Source organism: Chiloscyllium punctatum, chromosome 6, assembly GCF_047496795.1.
Source record: "Chiloscyllium punctatum isolate Juve2018m chromosome 6, sChiPun1.3, whole genome shotgun sequence".
In the NCBI taxonomy this organism is placed as follows: Eukaryota; Metazoa; Chordata; class Chondrichthyes; order Orectolobiformes; family Hemiscylliidae; genus Chiloscyllium; species Chiloscyllium punctatum.
In genome coordinates, this window is record NC_092744.1 from 79229858 (window position 1) to 79254871 (window position 25014).

Consider the following 25014-nt stretch of genomic DNA (forward strand, 5'->3'; position numbering starts at 1 on the left):
TTGCTGATATACTTTCCCCCAGTCACTGTCCTCAGACTAACGTTGGGAGATACAAGGTGTTGGTGTGTATTGAAATTGGGACTAACCTATATAATAATGCAACTCCGAGTCCCATAGCCTGCCAGAACTAATCTTTGAGGCTTATATACGAATAATTGTGCAGCTGGTTTGCAGAGGGCTAATGTCATTGTTTGCGGAGCTGTCAATGAACATAGATATTCAAGAGAATGTGAAAGAATCTTATTGGTGCATTAAGGCAGCTTGTGGGCTATATCTCCCCTCAAATATCCCAGTTCTTTGTGTCCAGTCACCTGTGCATTTCCCATCCTTTTTGATCCCAGTCAGGTCTTTCTGCAGCTTTGGTTCTTTCTGTAGACATCTTTTGTAAACTCTTCTGCCTCTGCATCCCTCACCCTCTCTATAAAACTCCTCTAAACCCACCTCCTCAACTTATTCTTCCTCCTAGTGGTTCCCCTTCCCTTGGAAGGAGCTTACGATGTTCCTTATTTCTGCTAAGTTTGTAGTTTAATTCCAATTTCTTTCAGTGGTCATCTGCTGGCCTGTTGACCACCAGTTTGTAAGGCATGAAAGTGTGGTCATTTGTAGCATTTATCGCTACGGGATCCAAAGTGTAACTCAACAGCATTCACAGTGGATAATTGAATGTTAAAGGAGTGGGAAGTTTATCTGGGCAGAGTCTGGAAGCAGAGTTAGCAGCAGTTTACCAGCACCTTGGTATTTGTGCAGTTGTTCTTTTTAATACTGTGGGGTTTATGATGTCCCTCATGGTCACTCTGTTTTTTCTGACTGAGTTGGAAAATGGCAGTGTTAAGAACCATGGCGATGTTACGCTCAACAACGAGACTCCTGTTGCTTTGCATCCTTACACCACTTACAATGAATATCTCTCTCTATTTGCAAAAAGGAACTGAATGCTCATGTGTGCTTTTGTGTTGTAGGTGGGTAAAGTTTGTGACCAGCCCCAAGAGCGAGCAATAGCTACATCACAGGAAAATACAGCGCAGATCCTGGTCATGCCCAGCTTCCAACCCCAGGCTGTGACCCCATTCGGCACCCTGGCCCAGAGAAGAAGGTAAGGGCACTCTACTGCCGGTGGAGTCTTAACAAAGCAGTGTACTTTCCCGTTCCTTGACATCCCTTGAATGCCATGATGTAGAGGTGCCCATGTTGGATTGGAGTGGATAAAGTCAGAAGTATACAATACCAGGTTATAGTTCGACAGGTTTGTTTGAAATTGCAAGCTTTTGGAACGGGGAAGTGGTTGTGCATCTCTTGGTGGACTAGGCTAGTTAGATCCCAAATATTGCTCAGCCTGTTGGCACGGCTGCAGAAGTGCTTATGTATCATTCTCACTTGTCCTTCTCTTTGGGGGATGCGTCAGGTGGTACCTCACATAGTAAGACTATGAGATCCACAGTTTCAGCCAAATGCCCATGTGTGCCACAGTGCAATGGTACAAAGGTGCTCTGTGCCACCTTGGAAAGTGCCAAAACAGGGAAAGCTGCCCTGTAAGCAATTATGCTAGAACTCAATGCAACACTCATAAAGCTACTATGTGCGGTTCTGGTCACAACAAGAAAAATCTATTTGCACTGGTAAGGATGCAAGTGAGACTTATGAGGATGTCACTTGGACTGGAGAATTGTGAAAATAAGGAAGATTGAATAGGCTTGGCTGTTTGCCTTGGGATAAGAAATATATTATTTCAGATATATAAGATGGAAGCCTCCAAGATAAATAGGGACCAACTGATTAAAGCAACTGATAGAAGGGAGATGAGACAGTTTTTCACCCAGAGAATGGTCAAGGCAGAAACTCTCACCATATAGAACTAGAACCTGGATGTTGGCTGAAAATCAGTGACTTGTAGGGCAGTGTGTCTAGTGCAGGAAGGTGGGAATAAGCTTGATTGCTCTTCTGTGTTGTAAATCCTGCATGGTTCCTATATTGGAAACCATGATGAGTTGAGGGCTTGCATTAAAAAAATCCCAGGGTTGGCCCCTTGTTTTGAGGTTGTACATTTTTGATGATACTCGGTGGGATTCTAACAGGAGAGGTCCGATTGTCCCAGTGTCTTTGAGTTGGGAGGGAAAACAATGGACAGTTCTTGCTCTTAATCATTAATCTCGAACTTGACAGTGATCTGTCATCCATGATCTTATGTAGCTGCTTGTTCAAGGTTGTTGTGTGGACACTAAATCCGATTCAGTTCTGATATCCCCCATGACCAAGGAGGCTGCCACTATTCAAGGTCAAAGTTCATAGATTAGCTATTCACTTGCACATGTGGAAATCGATAACAGCAAGTACCATCTTCATCAGGACGCAAGAAAACTGCCAAGAGCTCTCCCGATTTTTATGTCATAACAGTGGGATATTCCACCAACCCTCATGTGCCCATTTCAAAGTGCCCCATACAGTATATGTTCTCTGAAGAACTCGGACTGTTGTCAAGTGGGTGCCTTCTTCTTCCTGGGTCCCACTCTTTTGTACCTTTCAGACATTGTTCCTCTCTACTGTAAATCCACTCTTATTGACCCCTCCCTCAAAACATCCAACCCTTGACTCTACTATTCCTGCAATTAATGGTCCCACCTCCAACTTCGCTTTCTTTGCTAAATTCCTTGCCATGCCTCTCCATAGTCTTCCTGCATTCACCTGATTTGCCTTGTTATCTGAACAGCCATAACCAGAGGTTAAATGGTAATGCCTTCACTTCCTGCTCCAGCACCATTACCTCTGGTGTCCCACAAGGATCATTCCTTGACCCTCACTTATTTCTAATCTACATACTTTACCTGGCGACATCACGCAAAGGTAAAGCATTAGTTTTCACATGCACATTAATAGTGCTGCACCCTGCCTCACCACCAGCTCGTCTGACTCCAATGCTGTTGCCCAGTTTTCATTTAAAAAATGCGAAGACGTGAAGCCATTGCTTCTGATCATTGCCCTAAAATGCTGAGGCCCTAAGATATGAACACACTTTCAACATTTCTTGGCCTCACTGCATCAGTTTTGTCCATTGAGGCACTTCTTTTTGACCTGGCTGTGGACCTATATATTCTCAGTGTTACGCTTTGACATTGATCCCGTCAAGGGCCTTGAGTTGGAGAAAGTGAGGACTGCAGATGCTTCAACACTCCCTCCCACTCTGCCGAGGACATGCAAGTCCTTGGCCTCCTCCAACGCCAACTCTAGCCACCTGACGCCTGGAGGAAGAACACCTCATCTTCTGCCTTGGGGCCCTCCAACCACATGGGACCAACATTGGTTTCAACAGTTTCCTCATTTCCCCTCACCCCACTTTGTCACAGATGCAATCCTCCAACTCGGCATCACCCTCTTGAACTGTCCCACCTGTCCATCTTCCTTCCCACTTCCCCACTCCACCCTCCTCTCCAACCTATAACCATTACCCTCCCACCTTCATCTATCTATCACATTCCCAGCTACCTTTCCCCAGCCCCAACCTCTCCCATTTATCTCGCAGCCCCCTTGGGCAGCCATACCACCCACCCCCTCCCCCCGCCCCAATTCCTGATGAAGAGCTTATGCTTGAAACGTTGACTTTCCTGCTCCTTGGATGCTGCCTGACCTGCTGTGCCTTTCGAGCACCACGCATTTTGACAAGGGACTTGAGTTGTTTTGTTGCATTAAGGTTGTTATAGTCATTCCTCCGTAACCACCAATTCACGAATCGCGATTTTGCCGATGAGTAACCAATCAATCAGAATCTGCGAGCAAAACTCACCTAACCACAACATCATTCACCATATGTGGCAATCTCGCTATCTTGACCTGTTCCTTTACTCAGCTCTTCCCCTTCAACCCTCCAAGAGCAAGGGCATAGGTGCTCAGGAGGATGAACAAGTTGAGGCTGGCCACTAGATGGAGGTAGAGGAGGATGGCTAATCATTTGGGGAATTGTGGCTGGGAGGAAATCACATCTGCACTGTCCTCCTCCTCCCCCCAATCCAGTTGTAACCATCTATCACCTCCTTCAACAACACCTGGTCCTGGTTCATAGAACTTCTTGCCTTTACTGCTAAGTTACTGTGCAATTGTTTTATTGTATTGGTATTAACTTTTACTTCAGATGTTTTTGTGTTTATTGATGTGGGCAGAATGGTAGACATAATTTACTTGGACTTGAATAAAGCCTTTGATAAGGTTCCACACAGTAGACTAATTGGTAAAGTTAAATCACACGTGATTCAGGGAGAGCTTGCCAATAATCTAAAAGTAATAGCAAAATGTCATAAATTTGGGGTCAGAGAATTGGACACGATTTTTACCATAACTTATTATATTTGCGCTTGCAAATTCATCACTTGTGGGCTTTTACAGGAATGGAACCCTTGCAGATACAGAGGGATGACTGTATGTGGTATATCTTGTTGTAAGACTGGCATACTGGGACAGCATACAAGTATATGTGAAATCAGGTACCAGTCAGTCAGTCTGCTGTCTTTCATGGTTGATGGGAGAATATTCTCCACAGCAATTTCCCAATTTCCCTGGGGACTGTAAAGCTGAAAGCCTGACTTAGGTGGTGGTTATGTTGTTGGAAGTGAAACTTGAAAGGGCTCAGAAAAGATTTGCAAGCATGTTGCCAGGGTTGGAGGACATGAGCTATAGGGAGAGGCTGAATAGGCTGGAGCTGTTTTCCTTGGAGCGTTGGAGGCTGAGGTTTATAAATTCATGAGGGGCATGGATAGGATAGATAGACAAAGTCTTTCCCTGGGGTGGAGGAGTCCAGAACTAGAGGGCATAGATTTAGGGTGAGAGGGGAAAGATATAAAAGAGACCTAAGGGGCTACTTTTTTATGCAGAGTGATACGTTATGGAATGAACTGCCAAAGGAAGTAGTGGAGGCTGGTACAATTGCAACATTTAAAAGACACCTGGATGGGTTCGGAGGATTATGGGCTGGGTGCTGGCACGTGGGACGTGATTTGGGTTGCGATATCTGGTCGGCATGGACGAGTTGGACCGAATGGTCTGTTTTTGTGCTGTACATCACTATGACTCTGATCCTGAAAGATTGGATTTGCCTGCGTTTGGCAAGGCAAGGAATGATTAGGGATAGTCAGCATAGTTTTGTGCGAGTGAAATTGTGTCTCTCAAGCATGATTGAGCTTTTTGAGTAAGTAACTAAGAAGGTTGACGATGGCAGAGTGGTAAACTTTATTTACTTGGACTTTAGTAAAGCCTTTGACAAGGTTCCACACGGTAGACTAATCAGTAAAGTTAAATCACATGGGATTTGGGTAGAGCTTGCCAATTTGATACAACATTGGTTTGATGGCAAGATACAGAGGGTGGTGGAGGAGGGTTGTTTTTTGGACTGGAGGCCAATGACCAGTGGTGTTCCATAGGGATTGGTGCGAGGTCACCTTTTGTTTGTCATACATAAAATGATTTAGGTGAGAATGTAGAAAGCTGTATGATGCAATGACTCTGGGAGAATTCTGAGCTCATCTTCAAATTGTGCCAGGTGACCTTTAACAATGAAGAGCCAGCTCAGGAAAAACAGAATGGCTTCCTGCTGTGATATGTTATGCTGTGATTTTATGCGTAGCTTGGAATGTTGATTATGCTTTCATGCTTTATTGTCTTAAAATGAGAGCTAGTACAATCAGCTTTCCTGTAAACCGAAGGTTTTCCAGCTGTTTTGGTGGAATGTTTGTGTGTTGTGGTGAATGAATGATGTTTTTATATCCTATCCTATTAAAACATGAATCCTCCATCACCACTGTTGCAGCTCAGCCTGCAATAAGCAGTTCAGCAGTTTTTTAATCACGGTGTTAACATAAGAACCAGGAGTAGGCCGTCTGGCCCTTTGAGCCTGCTCCACCACTCAATAAGATCACGGCTGATCTTTTTTGTGGCCTAAGCCCCACTTACCCGCCCTCTCACCATAACTCTTAATTCCTTTACTGTTCAAAAAATTGTCTATCTCAGTTTTGAAAGCATTCAATGAGGAAGCCCCAGCTACTTCACTGGGCAGGGAATTCCACAGATTCACAACCCTCTGGGTGAAGAAGTTCCTTCTCAATTCAGTCCTAAATCTACTCCCTCTAATTTTGAGGTTATGCCCTCTTGTCCAAGATTCATGCATGATTGGAAACCTCCTCTCTACTTCTATCTTACCTGTTCCCTTTATAATTTTGTTTCTACAAGATCCCTCCACATTCTTCTAAATTCCAATGAATATAGTCCCAATCTACTCAGTCTCTCCTCATAAACCAACCCCCTTCAACTCCAGAATCAACCCAGTAAACTTCCTCTGCACCATGTCTAGTGTCAGTACATCTTTTCTCAAGTAAGGAGACCAAAACTCCAGGTATGGCCTCACTAGTACCCTATACAGCGGCAACATAGCCTCCCCATTTTTAAATTCAATCTGTTTAACAATGAAGGACAAAATTCCATTTGCCTTTCCTAATTACCTGTTGTACCTGCAGACCAACACTCTGTGATTCATGCACAAGGACACCCAGGGCCCACTGCAGAGTAGCATGCTGCAACTTTTTACCATTCAAGTAATAGTCCTTTTTACTGTTATTTCTACCAAATTGGATGTCTTCACATTTATTAACATTGTACTCCATCTGCCAGACCTTTGCCCACTCACTTAAACTATCTATGTCCCTTTGCAAAGTTTCAGAGTCCACTGCACACTTTGTTCTCCCACTCATCTTTGTGCCATCCGAAAACTTTGACACATATGTAAATTATGAACTACTACAGTCCCAACACTGATCCCTGAGGCACACCTCTAGTCACTGATCACCAGAAAAATACTCATTTATTCCCACTCTTTGCTTCCTGTTAGTTAACCAATCCTCTATCCATGCTAATACATTACCCTAACACCATGCATCTTTATCTTATGCATCAGCCTTTTGTGTATCACCAATTCGAAAGTCTTTTGGAAATCTAGGTGCACCTCACCTACCGGGTCCCTGTTGTCCACCTTGCTTGTAATGTCTCCATAGAATTCCAAAAGGTTAGTTAAGCATGACCTGTCCTTCATGAACTCGTGCTACATCTGCTCAATGGGGCAATTTCTATCTAGATGCCCAGCCATTTCTTCCTTGATAATTGATTCAAGCATTTTCCCCTGTACAGAAGTTAAGCTAACTGGTCTATACTTCGCCATCTTTTGTCTACCTCCCTTTTAAACAATGGTGGCACATTTGCTATTTTCCAATCTGCTGGAACTGCCCCAGAGTCCAACAAAGTTTGGAAAATTACCACAGGTGCATTTGCTATTTTCCCTGCTATCTCTTTTAGTACCCTGGGGAGCATTCCATCAGGGTTGGGAGACTTGTCTACCTTTAGCTCCATTAGCTTGCCTGACACTGTGTCTTCTGTGATAATGGTTGTTTCCAGGTCATCACCTACCTTCATCTACTTCTTAATTACTGGTATGTTATTAGTGTCCTCCACTATGAAGACTGACGCAAAATACCTGTTCGATGCCTCGGCCATTTCCTCATATCCCATGACTAAGTGTCCCTTCTCATCATCTAAAGGATCAACGTTTACCTTAGCCACTCTTTTTTGTTTTGTATTTTTATAGAAACTTGTGCTGTCTGTCTTTTTATTCTGAGCTGTTGTACTCTCAAAATCTATTTTACTTTTCTTTATAGCTTTATTTGTTGTTTCTTGTTGATCTTTAAAGTTTTCCCAATCTTCTAGTCTCTTGCTGGTCTTTGTCACTTTACATGCCTCATTTCCTTAGACACCCAAGGCAGATAACCCTTTTTCTCACAGGCCTTCCTTTTCACTGGCATGTACTTCTGCTGAGCACTTTGAAAAATTGCTTTGAAAGTCCTCCACTGCATGTCAACTGTCCCACCACAAAGTCTTTGTCTGCAGCCTACTTTAGCCAATACCTCTCTCATCCTATTGTAGTCTCCTTTGTTTAAGCAGAGGACCCTGGTATTGGATTTTGTCCTCGCGCTTTCAGTCTGTATTCTAAATTCAACCATACCGTGATCACTCCTTCCAAGAGGATCCCGAACTAAGAGGTCATAGGAAATAAGGAGGAGCTACAGAGAGCAATCTTGATTTCAATGCGCAGACATCTTAGGCAATAAAGCTGGGTGTGTAAGATGATGCATCAACAATTTGGCAATAGCACGAGAAGCTACTAAGACCACTGCTGCTGGTATTGTCACTGCAATCTGCATTTCACTGCAGCAATCTCCATGACTCCTGCTACCTCTAGACCCCCAACCCACCCCGATAAAGGCAAGGGCAGGTTGGAATACCATTTGCAGGTTCTCCTCCAAGCCACATTGCCTTATTTTAATGGTGAATCGAACTCTGTGGAGTTGTCACCATGCCTTAGGTTTACCCTTCCAGAAAAAGATGGATCCAGCACCTTGTTCTTTGAGCTGAGCTCCTGCCAGTTGAGTTCCATTCAGGGCAGTGATGCCAATGTTGTGGAGCAAGAGGTCCCACCTGAGAATGACAATGTGACGTTCCAGTCTGTCCCTGCTGCAGTTGTCTATTTGTGTGTTGACATTCCAGGTGCCAAACCTCATTTTCAGGGTGGAGGCTTTCATTCCTCCTTTTCCTCATCTGTCAGCTTTACTCTGGATATCGATTACCCAAGCCAGTCCCAAAAAGAGGATATACCCAATTGCTCTTTACTCAAACGAGGTATTGAACAAAGTACTGCAAACAAGAGGTAAAATGTCACCAACTTACACAGACATGGTTACAGTTCCAAGTGATTTGGTTTATGTCGACATGTCACACTGAAATAAGTGATTGGCTTGCTCTGTTCCACCCTCTGGTCTCTTATCAGACAACTCCTGTTCCCGAACTAGTTAACTGCAGCTGCTCAAACGGATGTGATCAAACCTTGACTGTGTCCAGTCTTCAGGATTCCTGAAGATGGGCTGATGCCCGAAACGTCGATTCTCCTGTTCCTTGGATGCTGCCTGACCTGCTGCGCTTTTCCAGCAACACATTTTCAGCTGTGTCCAGTCTTAAGTGATCAGCTTGATCACCGGCAAACTTCATAAATGTGTAACACCTTCCATAGTTGGTTCACATTTCACTCATAATGTTTGTTTTCTCTGGAAAAAAGACTTATCTCTCGGTTTTAATGGACACGGACAGCTTGTCCAGGCTGCTGCCATGAACTATTTCCTTGCAGTTTTTGTGTTGTCTGGTTGACTGTGTGATGTTTACACAGCACAATATGCTCCCTGTGTGATCAACCATGTTTTGTGCTGTCGTGCACTGTATCTGCTTCAAATCAGAACTTCAGCCAGACATATAGTGTCACCAATTCAGTACACCACCTACTGAGCTATAAACACTTACATCCCTTCAGAAAACACCTAGAGGTGACCCAGTACTTTTTAAATGATTAGGTTAATGTTTAATACCTCACCATCTTTTCAATAGAGCAGGCTTCATATATTTTGTTATCATTTTTTAGCTAACCTAGGAAATTTACAGTTATTGCTTACAAGAGACTGGAAGGCGCCCATGTGAGATCTTTAATGTAGTGTGATCACATGATCCAGACAAAGCTTTGTCTTGCGGCAGGGTGATCTGACACAATTGGAAACCATATACACATTGGTGTTGCCCCTACCCCATCCCAGTTAAGGAGCCTGCAGTCTTGCTTGTTTGTGGGTCAGCATCAGTGTGGAGTAGGTGATCCATCTCAATCAGTCCCTAGAAGATCAGCAAAGTCTCATAGCGTCAGGCTGATGACCAGGTGCAGATCCTTCCCCCCCTCTACAGCGCCACTTGTAATTCCTGATGTTATGTTTCACACTGGGATTCTCTGGGAGTACTTCAGATCAAGAGCAGTGAGGAGAGTTGAACCTGGTCTGTTACAGCAATGGGGAAGAAGGGAGACCAGCTTTCAAGTCAGGAGCAGTGAGAGGACAGTCTGAAACAACACACCAGCCTGACTCAGAAAGATATCAACATTGCTTCAGTGCTGCTAGGGGTCAAAAACCTGGAACTCCGTTATAGCATTGTGTTTCTATCTATAGCACATAGGGAGCAGCAGTTCAAGAAGACAGCTCCCCCTCATCCTCTCGGGGGCACGTGAGGATGAGCATCAAACACTGGCCCAACCAATGATGCCTACGACCATAAATTCAGAGATATATACAGTGCAGCAAAAGCCCTTCAGCCCATCAAATCTGTCCCAACATAACAACTACAAAACATGTGTTAATCCTAATTTCCTGCACTCGTCCTATATCCTTGAATGTCATGATATTTGAAGTACCCGTCCAAATATTTTTTAGAGTTTGTAAGGTTTTCACCCTCTTCTACCTTCCCAGGCAGTGTATTCCATATTCCCACCATCCACTGAGAGTAAATATTTTGTCCCAAATCCCTTCTGAATCTCCTGCCCCTTAATCTAAAACTATGCTTTCTCGTGCTTGGCTCCTCAACCAAGGGGAACAGCTGCTGCTTTTCTCCCTGTCCATATCCCTCGTAACCTTATACACCTCAATCATGTCCCCCTCCCCTCAGTCTTCTCTGGTCTGAAGAAAACAGTCCAAGCCTACCTAGTCTCACCTTGTAGCTCAATTTCTCCAACTCAGTCAACAACCTGGGGACCTCCTCTGTCACCCTTCTAGTGCTATCACATTGTTACTGTAGTGAGGCGACCAGAACTGCACACAGCACTCCAGTGTCCTGTGAACACAGAGAGAAAATTTAATTTTGCTAGCTGGGGAGGGAAGCAATTTACCATGAGTATAAGTGGTGAGAATCAAACTTTTCTTTCTTAGCCCTCTTTGTCTGTCAGGGTTTGTCACTGGCTTCACAGCAGTTCAAGCTCCACTCATTTATAAGAGCAGGCAAGCTCTGTGACCCTTTGTAAAGCAAGACTGAGCTGCTCAAGGACCCATTGTCTTCATTGAAGTGTAGTCACCGTTAGAATGTAGGTGAAAGGCATAGCCAGTTATCGTGCAGAAAGCTCCCAATAACGACGAGGAGGTACTGACGAGTGAGCATGTTTTCTGTTGGTGTTGATTGTGGGATAAATGCTGAGCAGAAGACCATGGAGAAAGGTCATCTTCTGCAGAAAGTGCTGGGGGGGAGATTGTTTACATCCACTCAAGAGGGCAGACATTAGAGCTGTCTCAGTACGGCACTGAGCTGTCTGTCCAGATTAGGTGGTTGTGTCTGGAACTGCTGACTCAGTGATGAACATGTTACACCACTGAGAGAGAGGCACTGCGTATGAAGCACTGCACAACATCCCTCCATTTTAACTCAGACAGGAACATGCCCATCTTAAAATAGAGGAGAAAAAGTCCTGTCAATATGTTATACTCCTACCCGCACCAGCCGCTATTATAGTCAGGCGTAGAGTTGTCTATAGACATGCCTGGTGGGGAATGCTCTTGGCTGGCAGTGTGCACGTAGAAAATTACTCCCATAAATTTTGCAATTGGCCTCCAATTTAGCCTAATGGAGTGGATAATTATGCTTCTTTGTAATCCTGTAGCCTGATTATGTCATTTCTAAAGTGCTGCGACACAGCTAAGTAAATAAGTGATAATTTACAGCTCTCCATTCACTCTCTGTTTTCCAACCCCCTGGAGTTAACTCCTTCAACATTGCCTTTTGTTTTATTTCCTGTCCTTCGACCTTTCTCTATTTCTGGCCTTTTGAACATCCCCGAGTTGAATTGATCTATCACTGGTGGCTGTGCTTTCAGTTGCTAAATCTCTTAAAACCTGATGTTCTCTCCTCAGGGCTCTTAGCCTTTCTTTCTCTTTCTGCCTTTAAAATCAATCTGTTTGACTAAGCTTATTTGTCATCTCTCCTACTATCTCCTTATGAGACCATTTATTTGACATCCCATTGCTGGGTGAGCAGAAAGTTACACCCAATAAATATTGAGAAGACTGAAGCCTTTGTCTTCAGTTACAGCTCCAAACATTGTCTCCCTTTACCATGCGAGAATTAGAGATTAAGCCCATCTGTTTGTGAGCTTGATATCACATTTGAATCTGAATTGAGCTACGACCCTCATACTTGTGCCAACACAAAACCAACCTGTTGACACTCATGGAGTCGTAGTCATTGAGTCATACAGCACAGAAACAGACCCTTCAGTCCAACCTGTCCATGTCAAACATAACCCCAACTAAACTAGTCCCACCTGCCTGTTTCGAGCCCATATCCCTCCAAACCTTTCCTATTCCCGTACATACCTAAGTGTCTTTTAAACACTGTAACTGTGGCCACATCCATGACTTTGTCGTGAAATTCATTCCGCATGCAAACCACACTCTGTATAAAAAAAAAGTCCCTCTCATTTTCCTTTTTACACCCATCTCCTCTCACTGTAAAAATGTTCCCCCTAGTCTTGAAATTCCCCACCCTCAGGAAAAGGCACCGACCATTAACCCTATCATTGCCCCTCCTGATCTTGTAAACCTCTGTAAGGTCAGCCTCCCATGCTCCAGTGAAAAATGTTCCAGACTATGCAGCCATAGTTTATAATTCAAACCTTCCATACCTGGCAACATCCTGGTAAATATCTCCTGAACCCTGTGTAACATTGCTGCAACATGCCCTCTTTCAGCTGCTGAAAACCTGATTTATGTCTTTGTTACCTCTATATGTGATTATTCTCCTCAGTTCAAACCCTCCAATAAACATGAATCAGCCACAGCTGTCTACCTATGTCTTAACTTGCACTCAGTCCTGATTCTGTACCATCCTGTGCTCGCTAATCTAGTTTGGCCCCTGGTCAAGAATTGCCATGATTTTAAATCATGTCACTTCTTGAGCTCATCCCACCCAATCTGAACTCTCTTCCAAACCTTCAAACCTCTGCAATGCCTGCGATCATTTAATACAAGATTCTTGTGCATTTTTATGTCTCCACTTTGGTGGCCAAGTAGTCAGTAGTTCAGGCCTTGAGCTCTAATGTTGATGAAACTTTCTGATTCTCTACCTCTTTCCTTCTTTAAGCAGCTCCTTAAACACTCCTTAAAATCTATCAACTTCACCAAGGCTTTTGGTCATCAGACCTATGTGGTTAGCAGTATGTTTTATTCTAAAACACTCCTGCGACACACTTTATGATGTTTTTTTGAATTATGGCAGTTGTATTACTACAAGTTGTCGTTGTTATGTAGCCCGGTGTTAGGTTTTGTTTGAGGACCCTCTTGGATAGTTCCTTGACACTTCACAAAAAAATCACAGAAATACAGATTGCTAATGTTGCATTATATACTGCTATAGATGGCGAGGATTTAATTCTCTGAATGTAGTGAATCTGGAATTCTTGATCAGAGAGGGCTGCAGAGGCTGGGTCAGTAAGTGTATTCAAGGCTCAGACGGACGTGTAATCAGTAAAAGTGATGGTTATGGGGGGAAAGGAGGAGAGTGCAGTTGATGGTTGTCAGATCACCCCCAAAATGAACCCTGTGTGGCTGCAAGCCAGCGACTCCAGGAGCTCAGTCTCGTCTCTGTGTTGGTGATCTGTCCCGCTAATGTCCCATTACTATGTTTAATCATAGGGATGAGGCAGTAAGTGATTCTCTATGTCCTGGTCTTCACATATGGGGGGGGGAATGGCACCTTTTATGTTTCATTCTGATTTTGCTCCCACTGTAAGCATGCGCACGATGTTTTATTTTTCCATATGGTTTCATCGTTTTCACTTGTTTTTTTCTCTCTCTCTTTTTCATGGTATGCTCCTTCCTCCCTTCCCTCCCTCTCTCCTTCACTCCCGCTCTCTCTCTCTCTCTCTCACACTCCCTTGCTCCATTCACCTTGTCCCGAAACACTCTGCTACCCTGTCTGACTGACGCTTCCTGCCTGCGATTCTGTCCAGCTCCCTGCCTCTGAAAGAAGTAAAGACTGATAGGCCTAGGACAATGAAAAAGAACTCTAGGTAAGAGAACCTGCACAGTGGGCAGATTAACTGTCCCTCAGCAACATAAGCTTTTTGTTATAAAACAAACAACAAACGCTGTGGGTGAACGCTCTTTCAGGTGTAGTAGACAACGCAATGTCCATTCCTTCCATTTTATCCCAACAGTGTGTCACATCTAAAAAGCTCCCCTTTCCGTTTCCATTTCTTCGTGGCCACCCAATCTATGGAGAATTTGAAACTCGTTTGCCATACACCACCAACCTGCCCTTAGGCTGCCCAAGCAGAAATCATACAGCGTTTATAGACAAACAGATAAAGGTGGCGCTGACCTCATCAGGATTCAGACCTGAATCATGGCCTAAGACAATATGGAAGGGATTCATTTAGCCCAGTTTATTGTGCTGCTTCTTGGGAAGAGCTTTCAAGTAATCCCATTCCCTGCTGAAGAGCAGTTGCATCTTGCTATTGCTCTACTTTGTTTGTCCGGTCACTCTTTCTTCAATTTAATCTTGAGCATTCCTTTTGTATCTATTTCTTCCATCATTTCAAATAGTGTATTTGTGATTGCTGTGGACACAAATAAAGGTTTCCTCACATTCCCTCTTTGTTAATGCCCTGAAATCCAGGTCTTCTCGTTATTGCCCTGTCTAAACGGTGGCACTGGGTGGTATGGTGGCTCAGTGGTTAGCACTGCTGCCTCACCGCGCCAGGGACCCAGGTTCAGTTCCCACTCTGGGTGACTGTGTGGAGTTTGCACATTCTCCCCGCGTCTGTGTGGATTTCCTTCGGGTGCTCTGGTTTCTTCCCACAATCCAAAGATGTTCAGGTCAGGTAAATTGGCCATGCTAAATTGCCCATAGTGTTAGGTGTATTGGTAAGTGGTAAATATATGGTCAGGGAATGGGTCTGGATGGGTTACTCTTCGGAGGGTCGGTGTGGATTTGTTGGGCCAAATGGCATGCAGTAGGGAATCTAATCCAATCTAAACTGAGAAGCAGTTCCTCCCTGTTTCCTCTATCAAAGCCATGTTGAATTTAGAACCTCTTCAAACCATCTGCTAACATTCTCTGCCCCAAGAACCCCAGCATCTTCACTCTCTTTTAGATTAGATTAGATTACTTACAGTGTGGAAACAGGCCCTTCGGGCATGGCCAATTCACCTGACCTGCACACCTTTGGACTGTGGGAAGAAACCGGAGCACCCGGAGGAAACCCACGCAGACACGGGGAGAACGTGCAAACTCCACACAGTCAGTCGCCTGAGGCGGGAATTGAACCCGGGTCTCTGGCGCTGTGAGGCAGCAGTGCTAACCACTGTGCCACCGTGCCACTCTTTTGTATGTCATGTACAATTTGCCACTTAATCTTCTTGGTGATGATGTGTTTAAATTCCTTCTGATGCACGAAGATAATCAGACAAATCATCATAAAATTCATGCATCATCACGAGCCTCTCAGTTATACAGAGTACCCCCCTCGTCAGCACATATGCTTTCCATTCAGGCCTAGAAAGCACAACATTTGTACATTTCTCTTCAGGCATTAACTCCATTCTTAGCGTTTCCCATAAACAGCAATAAATTTATAAATTATAGCTGTAACTTTTTTTTTACATATTCCTAATTGTTTGTGTTTGAAGGAGGTGGTTAGCTGCATTCATGAACTGAACCAATTACAGAAAATACTCTAAGTGCTGTCTTGAGACTGTATCAAAACAAACTTGATTTGGGAGTATTTATTATTTCTTTCTTATAGTACAATATAAAAATACATATATAGAGAAAAATAAACATATATAGAGTACCTACAACATTTCAAAAGTCATGAAAACTCACATAAAATCTTCAGGTTAGAATGAATTGTCAGTGGCCCTTGAGTCCATAATCTTCTGTTGAAGGCAACCACGTTAACATCGAGCGAACGCTGACGAAAAAGCACAGTATGACTCCAAAAGAAGTCCCTTCAAATGTATTTCTTACATAGTTCCCATAATTTGCAAAACTTTATAATGAAACAGTCTTTTGTAGTCGTCTTCATGAATTGTTACGGGAAAATGATAGTATTCCTGTGTTAACTGCGTTGATGGGATGTACTGTAGATGGTCCCTTAATCAAGGACTGTCAATCACCCCAGATCAAGACCACATTTGGACAAAGTATGCATAGAATGAGCTTATAAGAAGATGCACCTACCTTGTCAACATATTTATCACTACATAGACCATGTGTAATCTGATTATCAAATTCCAAGAGCTCTGCTGGTTTATAAATCAAACAATCTCATCTAGTCATTGACCTTCATGTTGTACAAAGAAAACCACCTTCCAACTCTATGGTATTCTGGGAGTACCTTCTCCAATGTGGCACCAGACTGTAGTGTTTCAAAAAGACATAACCTTCTCAAGGATGACTGGAACTGGAAATAAAGAACAGTCTGGCTGAAGTCCCTCATTTTCCAAAAAATTGCAAAGCCTTCCTGAAAAAAGGTGCGAAGAAAAATCTGGAGCTGTTTTAAGACTATCAAATACTTTGGTTTTATAATCTGAGACTCATTTCTTGCTTCTTCATGTAGAACTTAGATCTTTTAATTCTGAGTACAAAGTCACATTATGTTTTTGAAAGGAACTTAAATAGGTGTATAAATGGAAGGTAACTGCCATGCAGTGATGTCTTAATGGAAGGTGTGAAGTGATGTAATTCTATTCTACTATATTTGCAGGGTTGTTCATTTGCTTTACAATGGATACACTTTTCTCATGTTTTATTTGTACTGGCCTTGATTACATTGAAGGATTGACCTGTATTTACTTCAACAGGGACTTCATGAACTACATCCGGCGGCACAGGACCTTCTATGCTTCCATGGCAGAGCAGATCTGTGAAGATGATCTCCGACCTCATGATAGCTCAACCTGCTGGAACGGAGTAAATGTTGTGGAAAGGTAAGTGGTTGGCTGCAAAATTGCAATGTGAAAGAGCAATAGATGTGACATCTGTCACTTTAACCTCTGACCCACTTTGGGTAGATTGTTGATATGTTGTATTGCACAAATATTATGAACGTGCCCTCTTTACTACTTGGTGGCTTTGCCGAGATGAATTGTATTGTCGATTCATGTCCAAATTCAAGAAATGTGTTTAAATGTGACTGTTTCAGATGTAACAACACATAAATGTCGGCTATAAGTTTAGATAAAGCAACCTTCCTATCAGCTGGACTAGGTTTGCACAACCTCTTGACATATTCTGTTTTGCTCCATTGTCTACTATTTGAGTTTGGCGAAATGTGATCTAAGGATCGCTCAATAGTCCCTATTGTTGAGAGTTAGCTGCAACATATAGCTTTGCTACTGATCCATAACAAGCTAAGAATTAAGAGATATTCCAACAGTCCTGCATTGCCACTGGGGCATTGCAAGTGAAAAACCAAGGCAAAACAACCACTTCTAATTGGTTTGGCAGCATGTAAAGATAATATCAGTCACTCTTCAGCACAGGTTTGAGTAAATGTGTGATTGCAGAAAACCTTTTTAACTCTGGAACTCAGGATCTGTACCCAGCCCAGAATGCTCCTCACTTGTGGTGGAGGAAATCCAAGAAAGTGCAGGATCTGCAGATAGTCACAGTCTCCTGTCCAATCAGAGTGCTGGCACTTAGGGACTTTGTACAGCACTGTTATAGTGAGTGCAAATTGAAGGGAACACATTCTGCAGTGGAATTTTACTTTGAATTCATGGGAAAATGTCATAAGCAAACTTAAAGGCAAACGATCTGGCACATGTTTAGAAAGAAGTGGGACACTGAGAGAAAATGCATGAATTTTGGTGGCTGGCAAGTGACATTCGCAACACACAACTCTCTGTCCAACAAGAGAGCATCACCCCTTAACATTCAATTGTATTACCATTGCTTAATCTCCCACTATCTCCATCCTGGGGCATTACTGTCATCCAGAAACTGAACTGGGCTAACCATACAAATACAGTTGCTAAAAGGGCAGGTCAGAGGCTAGGAATACTGCAGCAGGTAACTCACCTCCTGACTCCCCAAAGCCTAGCCATCATCTACAAGGCACAAGTCAAGAGTGTGATGGAACACTCCCCACTTGCCTGGATGGGTGCAGCTCCCACAACATTCAAGAAGCTTGACACCATCCAGGACAAAGGAGCCCACTTGAGTGGCACCACATCCACAAACAAGTAGCCCATCCAACACCAATAGTCAATCGCAGCCGCATGTACCATCTACAAGATGCACTGCAGAAATTCACCAACGATCCTTAGACAGCACCTTCCAACCCCATGACGACCACCATCTGGAATGAATAGAGCAGTAGATACATAGGAATACCACACCCTGCAAGTTGTCCTCCAAACCATACATGATCCTGACTTGGAAGTTTATCACCATTGCTTCACTGTCGCTCGGTCAAAATCCTGGAATTCCATCCCTAATAGCTTAGTGGGTGCCCCTAAACCAAATAGATTGCCGTGGTTCTCACGACAGCACTGTCACTTTCTCTGGGACAATTCGGATGGGCAATAAATGTTAGCTCAGCCAGCGAAACCCGCACTATGTGATTGAGTTCATTAAAATATACATCCAAGCAGGAAACACTGGAGAGCTGTCCTTTACATTACTAGATTAGATTCCCTACATTGTGGAAACAGGCGCTTTGCCCAACCAGTCCACACCAATCCTCTGAAGAGTAACTCACCCAGACCCATCTCCCTCTGACTAATGCACCTAACACTGTGGGCAGTTTAGCACGGCCAATTCACCTGACCTGCACATCTTTGGACTATGGGAGGAAACCCACACAGACACTGGGAGAATGTGCAAACTCAACACAGGCAGTCGCCCAAGGTTGGAATCGAACCTAGGACCCTGGTGCTGTGAGGCAGCGGTGCTAACCACTGAGCCACTGTGCCGCCCACTAGTTATCATTCTGATCATTTATCAAGTGAGTGCAAGCTTGCGTAACCAGATGTCACATGCATTGTTACTATGTGGAAGAGACAGACACTGTTTTTATGCTATGAACCAATTTCCTTGCAGGTTTGATTTGAAGTTCTCCATGTACAAGATTATTCCACACACACAGTTTTATTCAATGCATTGTTCTGCCTATTAGAGAACTATGAGGGATGGAAAATTTCTAATTGAATACACTTCAAATGTACAGCGCAGCTATGAGCCATTTGGCCCAGTCCATGTTGGAATTCCTGCTCCACTTCCATCTTTCATGATCTAAGTCCGACAGCATAAACCTCTCTTCCCATCTGTTTCATTGGCTTATCCAGCCTTCCCTTAAATAGATCCATGCTGTTGATCACCACCACTCCCTTTGGGAAGTATTTTCACATTTCCATCACTTTCTGGTTCTAAGCATTTTTTTTTCTGAGTTCTCAATTCGATTTTTCATGACTGTCTTTTCTTGATGACTGATTTTGTTCTTCCCCTCACATGGGAAAAAAGACTCAGCATCTCCTGTACTGAAACCTTTCATAATTTTAAAGACTTCGACTGGGTCAGCCCTCAGTGTTCTCGTTTTGAGGAGAAACCCAGCCTATTTTGATTCCCTCATAGGTATAAGTTTGCCAGGTTACACTACCCCTACGTGTAATATCTCTGCCTATAATATTGTTAATATGTTGATTGAAACAGTACGTAGCACACCAAGTGTGGTCTACCAAAGGATTGGAACAATTTACCACAACTTGTCTTCAATTCTCTCTTTCTAAAAATAAATTTGAATGTTTGGTTAGTTTTATTACAACCTCCTTAACTTACATCGCTATTTTTAGTGATTGGTGTGTTTGTATATCCCCTGACCCCTTTGCTTCTCCATCCTCATATAACTTCTTCTTTTCCAATTATTAAGCACTCTCCTTATTTTTGTTATCAAATGTAATCTCTCGTTTATCTACATTAATATTAATTTGCCAGTTATTTTCTGCAAATTCATTAATGTCATCTTGTAGATCATTAGAATCTGACTTAATATGGAATATTCCACCCTTTCCATGCCAGACCAGGAGTTTAAGTGTCATCTGTGAGCTTAGAAATTCTGTTCCTGATTCTAGCATCCAAACTGTTAATGTAAATTGTGAATAAATGTTGAACAATTTGGAAACTCTTATCCTATCTTCTTCCACTCTAAATAATCTCTCTTTATCCATGCTGTCTTGAAGTGACTCCCTCGTCAGGTACCACTCCCTCCGTGACTCCCACGTCAGGTCCACACCCCCCACCAACCCAACCTCCACTCCCAGCACCTTCCCCTGCAACCGCAAGAAATGCAAAACTTGCGCCCACGCCTCCCCCCCCCCGCCCCCCTCACTTCCCTCCAAGGCCCCAAGGGATCCTTCCATATCTGCCACAACTTCACCTGCACCTCCACACACATCATTTACTGCATCCGCTGCACCCGATGTGGCCTCCTCTATATTGGGGAGACAGGCGGAACGTTTCAGAGAACACCTCTGGGATACCCGCACCAACCAACCCAACCACCTCGTAGCTCAACACTTCAACTCCCCCTCCCACTCCACCAAGGACATGCAGGTCCTTGGACTCCTCCATCGCCAGACCATAACAACACGACAGCTGGAGGAAAAGCGCCTCATCTTCCGCCTAGGAACCCTCCAACCACAAGGGATGAACTCAGATTTCTCCAGTTTCCTCATTTCCCCTCCTTCCACCTTTTCTCAGTCCCAACCCTCGAACTCAGCACCACCTTCCTAACCTGCAATCTTCTTCCTGACCTCTCCGCCCCCACCCCACTCCAGCCTATCACCCTCACCTTGACCTCCTTCCACCTATCGCATTTCCAACACCCCTCCCCCAAGTCCCCCCTCCCTACCTTTTATCTTAGCCTGCTGGACACACTTTCCTCACTCCTGAAGAAGGGCTCATGCCCGAAACGTCGATTCTCCTGCTCCTTGGATGCTGCCTGACCTGCTGCGCTTTTCCAGCAACACATTTTCAGCGCTGAAGTCAGTTCTGCCAGTCATACCTGACTCTGCGCTGTGACGCTAATCGTTAACTTATTTTGTGGTACTTAATTGAAGGGCTTTTAGAAATCTGGATAGCTTATATCCACCGAATTATAAAAACTGAAAGAACTGCAGGTGCTATAATCAGAAACAAAAGCAGAAATTGCTGGAAAAGTTCAGCAGGTCTGGCAGCATCTGTGGAGAGAAATCAGAGTTAAAGTTTTGGGTTCAGTGACCCTTCCTTACAGACCAAAAACATTTTTCTTCACAGATCCTGTCAGACCTGCTGAGCTTTTCCAGCAATTTCTGTTTTCGTATCCACTGAAATATTGCTGTTGACTTTATTATGGCTGCAGGGAATTCACTGAGGTTGATCAAATAAGACTTTCCCTTTTGATATACTATTCCATTTTGTTTTTACTTTCCACAGTTTTCTCCTTTGGTATGGATTCCATTAGTTTTTTCTACACCAAGTGTTAAGCTAACTGGTCTAGAGCTCCCTCGACATGCTACATTGCGTTTGAAGATTTTAGAGATAAAAGCACCCTGTTTGCAGGAGACAGAAAGGAAGGAAGGACGCGAGAGGCAAATATCACAGGAATGTAAATGGGATAATCCCATGTAGAGTTCAGCATTCCTACTTTGTGAAACCTCCATCTCCATGGTCATTAATTTTAACATTGGGAGAATCGGGTGTGCTTAACTCTGTCTCTGATTTTCCAACCCATGCCTCCAGCAGGGAATCTGTTCCTAAGCAAGTTGACCCTGTATCCCTTAATGATACATGGTGGCGCTATGGGTCGATATTCATGAGAGGACATTACTGCTTGCTGAGGCAGACTTGATAGAGCAAATGGCCCGTCCTTGGTTAGATAACTTTGCCACTGGTGTATCAATTTTTCTTAACATCTGGATGTCATCAGTGCTGCAGCGGTGGTAAGTCTGAGCATTGATGGTTGAGCATTCAAATCCGACTGTAGAGATTGAGCAGAAATGCCAATGCGGTACTGAGACAGTGCAGTGCTGTTGAAAATGAGATGCTAAGTCAAGTGGTCGGCCATCTTGGATGGGTCGAAAAGACACCAAGGCACTGTTTCAAGGAGCAGCAGATATTCTTTCTGGAGTGAAAGCCGAAAGTACTTCAAATACTCAGTAGTGTCTATGCAGAGAGAAACACTTAACTAATAGTTTGAGTTAAATGGGACTCTTCTCCATCTAAATTTTTCCACCACTCTCCGTTTTATTTTCAGCATTAACTGTTTTCTGTTTTTAATTCTGAATGGAGTCCTGCAAACATTTATTGCTCAAACAAACTGTTCAATATGGAATTGCTGTTTGAGGGAGCTGACTGTGAGTAAATTGGTTGCTGTGTTATATACGATCTATAAGCGACTATACTTGTAGATTTTTTTATCAGCTGTAAAGTGTGTTGGGAGGTCATGGGGGAGTGGGGATGCAAAATGTGCAATGAATCCATTCATTGTTCATTCCTCAGAGAGACAGCATATTAACCTATATTTACTTTGTGAAACAAAGTGTTTTGAAACCTCGGTGAAACATTTTCTTGGTGTTTTGCATCAATGAGAGGAATAAACAAGATCAGTCACAGTTTGCTGGCGTGATATTTACAGACTGAAATTGGGAAAGGCCCTTGGGATAACATGGACTTAAAGTCCCCTGCCTTCTTCAACTGTACTCAGTGAGAAAATTCCAACTCTGTTCAACAATTTCCCAATAATTTCCCAGCAACTTTAATCCTTTTGGTGGGAAATAATTCTATTGCTTTTTCTGCACAGCTGGAAAGCATTACATTGTACCCACAATGTTTCCTTTTGCAAATCGGTAACAGAATCAGGAGATACTCTGAACAAACAAATTCCTCTGGAAGCCTCTTCAAATCTCTGGGTTGACTCTTGCAAACTAAGGTTCTTCTTCAGATACTGGTGCCCCCAGCTTGTCTGGAGGTTAGATGCCTAAGGTATACAGAACTAGTCGTCATGGTAATGACACAATGTCTCACTCACTCAAAGTTCAGTTAGTGCCGATTGTATTGAAGATGTAGGTTCATAAGTTGCTGAGGGCAAGTCTTGTGAAGAATTCCTCCATACTTGCTCCCCATTGACACTGACTGGTAAATCAACGATTTTCATTTTCTCTCTCAGGAGAGAAATGTTTTAGATTGTAATGTTGAAGTACATCTTATACATCAGAAAACTGAAATGGAAGGGAAAGGATGGAAAGGTGTTGTACATGGAGATATGGATGAGGAGAGCGTGGATACGGAAATCCTGGTCTGGGAGATAATGTGGTTTAGTTATCTCGAAAAGAAAGTCTTAGGCCTACTGTTAAATACTAAGTAATTCATATTACACAATTAGTCTAGTGCAGAACTCAAATAATCTAGAACAGGACTTGAGTATTGCTGTAAAAGGACACTTTTCAGAATCATCAAGTCATAGAGATGTACTGCACAGAAACAGACCCTTCGGTCCAACTTGTCCATGCCGACCAGATATCTCAACCTAATCTAGTACAATATGCCAGCACCTGGCCCATATCCCTCCAAACCCTTCCTATTCATAAACCCATCCAGATGCCTTTTAAATGTTGCAATTGTACCAGCCTCCACCACTTCCTCTGGCAGCTCATTCCATACACGTACCACCCTCTGTGTGAAAAGGTTGCCCCTTAGTTCCCTTTTATATCTTTCCCCTTGCACCCTAAACCCAAACCCTCTAGTTTTGGACTCCCACACCATAGGGAAAAGAGTTTATCTATTTATTCTATCCATGCTGCTCATGATTTTATAAGGTCACCCTTCAGCCTTTGAAGCTCCAGGGAAAACAGTCCCAGTGTATTCATCCTCTATAGCTCAAATCCTCCAACCCTGGCAACTTCCTGGTAAATCTTTTCTGCACCCTTTCAAGTTTCACAACATCCTTCTGATTGGCAGGAGACCAGAATTGCACGCAATATTCCAACAGTGGCCTAACCAATGTCCTGTACAGCTGCAACTAGATCTCCCAACAGCTGTACTCAATACGCTGACCAATAAAGGAAAGCATACCAAATGCTGTTTTGACTATCCTATCTACCTGCGACTCCACTTTCAAGGAGCTATGAACCTGCACTCCAAGGTCTCTTTGTTCAGCAACACTCCCTAGGACCTTACCATGAAGTGTATAAGTCCTGCTAAGGTTTGCTTTCCCAAAATGCAGCACCTCACATTTATCTGAATTTAACCCCATCTGCCACTCCTCAGCCCAGTTGGTCAAGATCCCGTTGTAATCTGAGGTAACCTTCTCCGCTCTCCACTAACCTCCAATTTTGATATCATCTGCAAACTTAATAACTATACCTCTTATGTTCACATCCAAATCATTTATATAAATGATGAAAAGTAGTAGACCCACTACTTATGGCACTCCATTGGTCACAGGCCTCCAGTCTGAAAAACAACCTCCACCACCACCCTCTGTCTTCTACCTTTGAGCCAGTTCTGTATCCAAATGGCTAGTTCTCCCTGCATTCCTTGAGATCTATCCTTGCTAACCAGTCTCCCATGGAGAACCTTGTTGAATGCCTGACTGAAGTCCATATATATCGTGTCCACCTCTCTGCCCTCATCGATCCTCCTTGTTACATCTTTAAAAAACTCAATCAAGTTTGTGAGACTTGATTTCTCACGCATAAAGCTATGTTGACTATCCCTAATCAGTCCTTGCCTTTCCAAATACATGTACATCCTGTCCCTCAGGATTCCCCCCTACAACTTCCCCACTACCAACGTCAGGCTCACCGGTTTATACTTCCCTGGCTTGTCCTTACCACGTTTCTAAAACAGTGGTGCCACGTTAGCCAATCTCCAGTCTTCTGGCACCTCACCTGTGACTATTGATGATAGAAATATCTCAGCAAGAGGCCCAGCAATCACATCCCTAGCTTCCCACAGAGTTCTAGGGTACACCTGATCAGGTCCTGGGGATTTATCCAATTTTGTGCATTTCAAGATATCCAGCATTTCCTTCTCTGTAATATAGACATTTTTCAAGATGTCACCATCTATTTCCCTACATTCTGTACCTTCCATGTCATT

The 25014-nt window shown here is 43.4% G+C and overlaps 1 protein-coding gene across 2 annotated transcripts in view; it reads left to right on the plus strand.

The window, feature by feature from the left end:
* The window catches only part of LOC140479122 (glypican-5-like), a 578521-nt gene that overhangs the window by 257776 nt on the left and 295731 nt on the right, over nucleotides 1-25014 (plus strand). Inside the window, exons 4-6 of one of the 2 annotated variants that reach the window (XM_072573060.1) lie at nucleotides 960-1093; nucleotides 13880-13939; nucleotides 16737-16862. In XM_072573060.1, coding sequence (XP_072429161.1) covers nucleotides 960-1093; nucleotides 13880-13939; nucleotides 16737-16862 — 320 coding nt within the window. The remainder of the gene's footprint in view (nucleotides 1-959; nucleotides 1094-13879; nucleotides 13940-16736; nucleotides 16863-25014) is intronic. The other variant, XM_072573062.1, reaches the window with a different exon arrangement.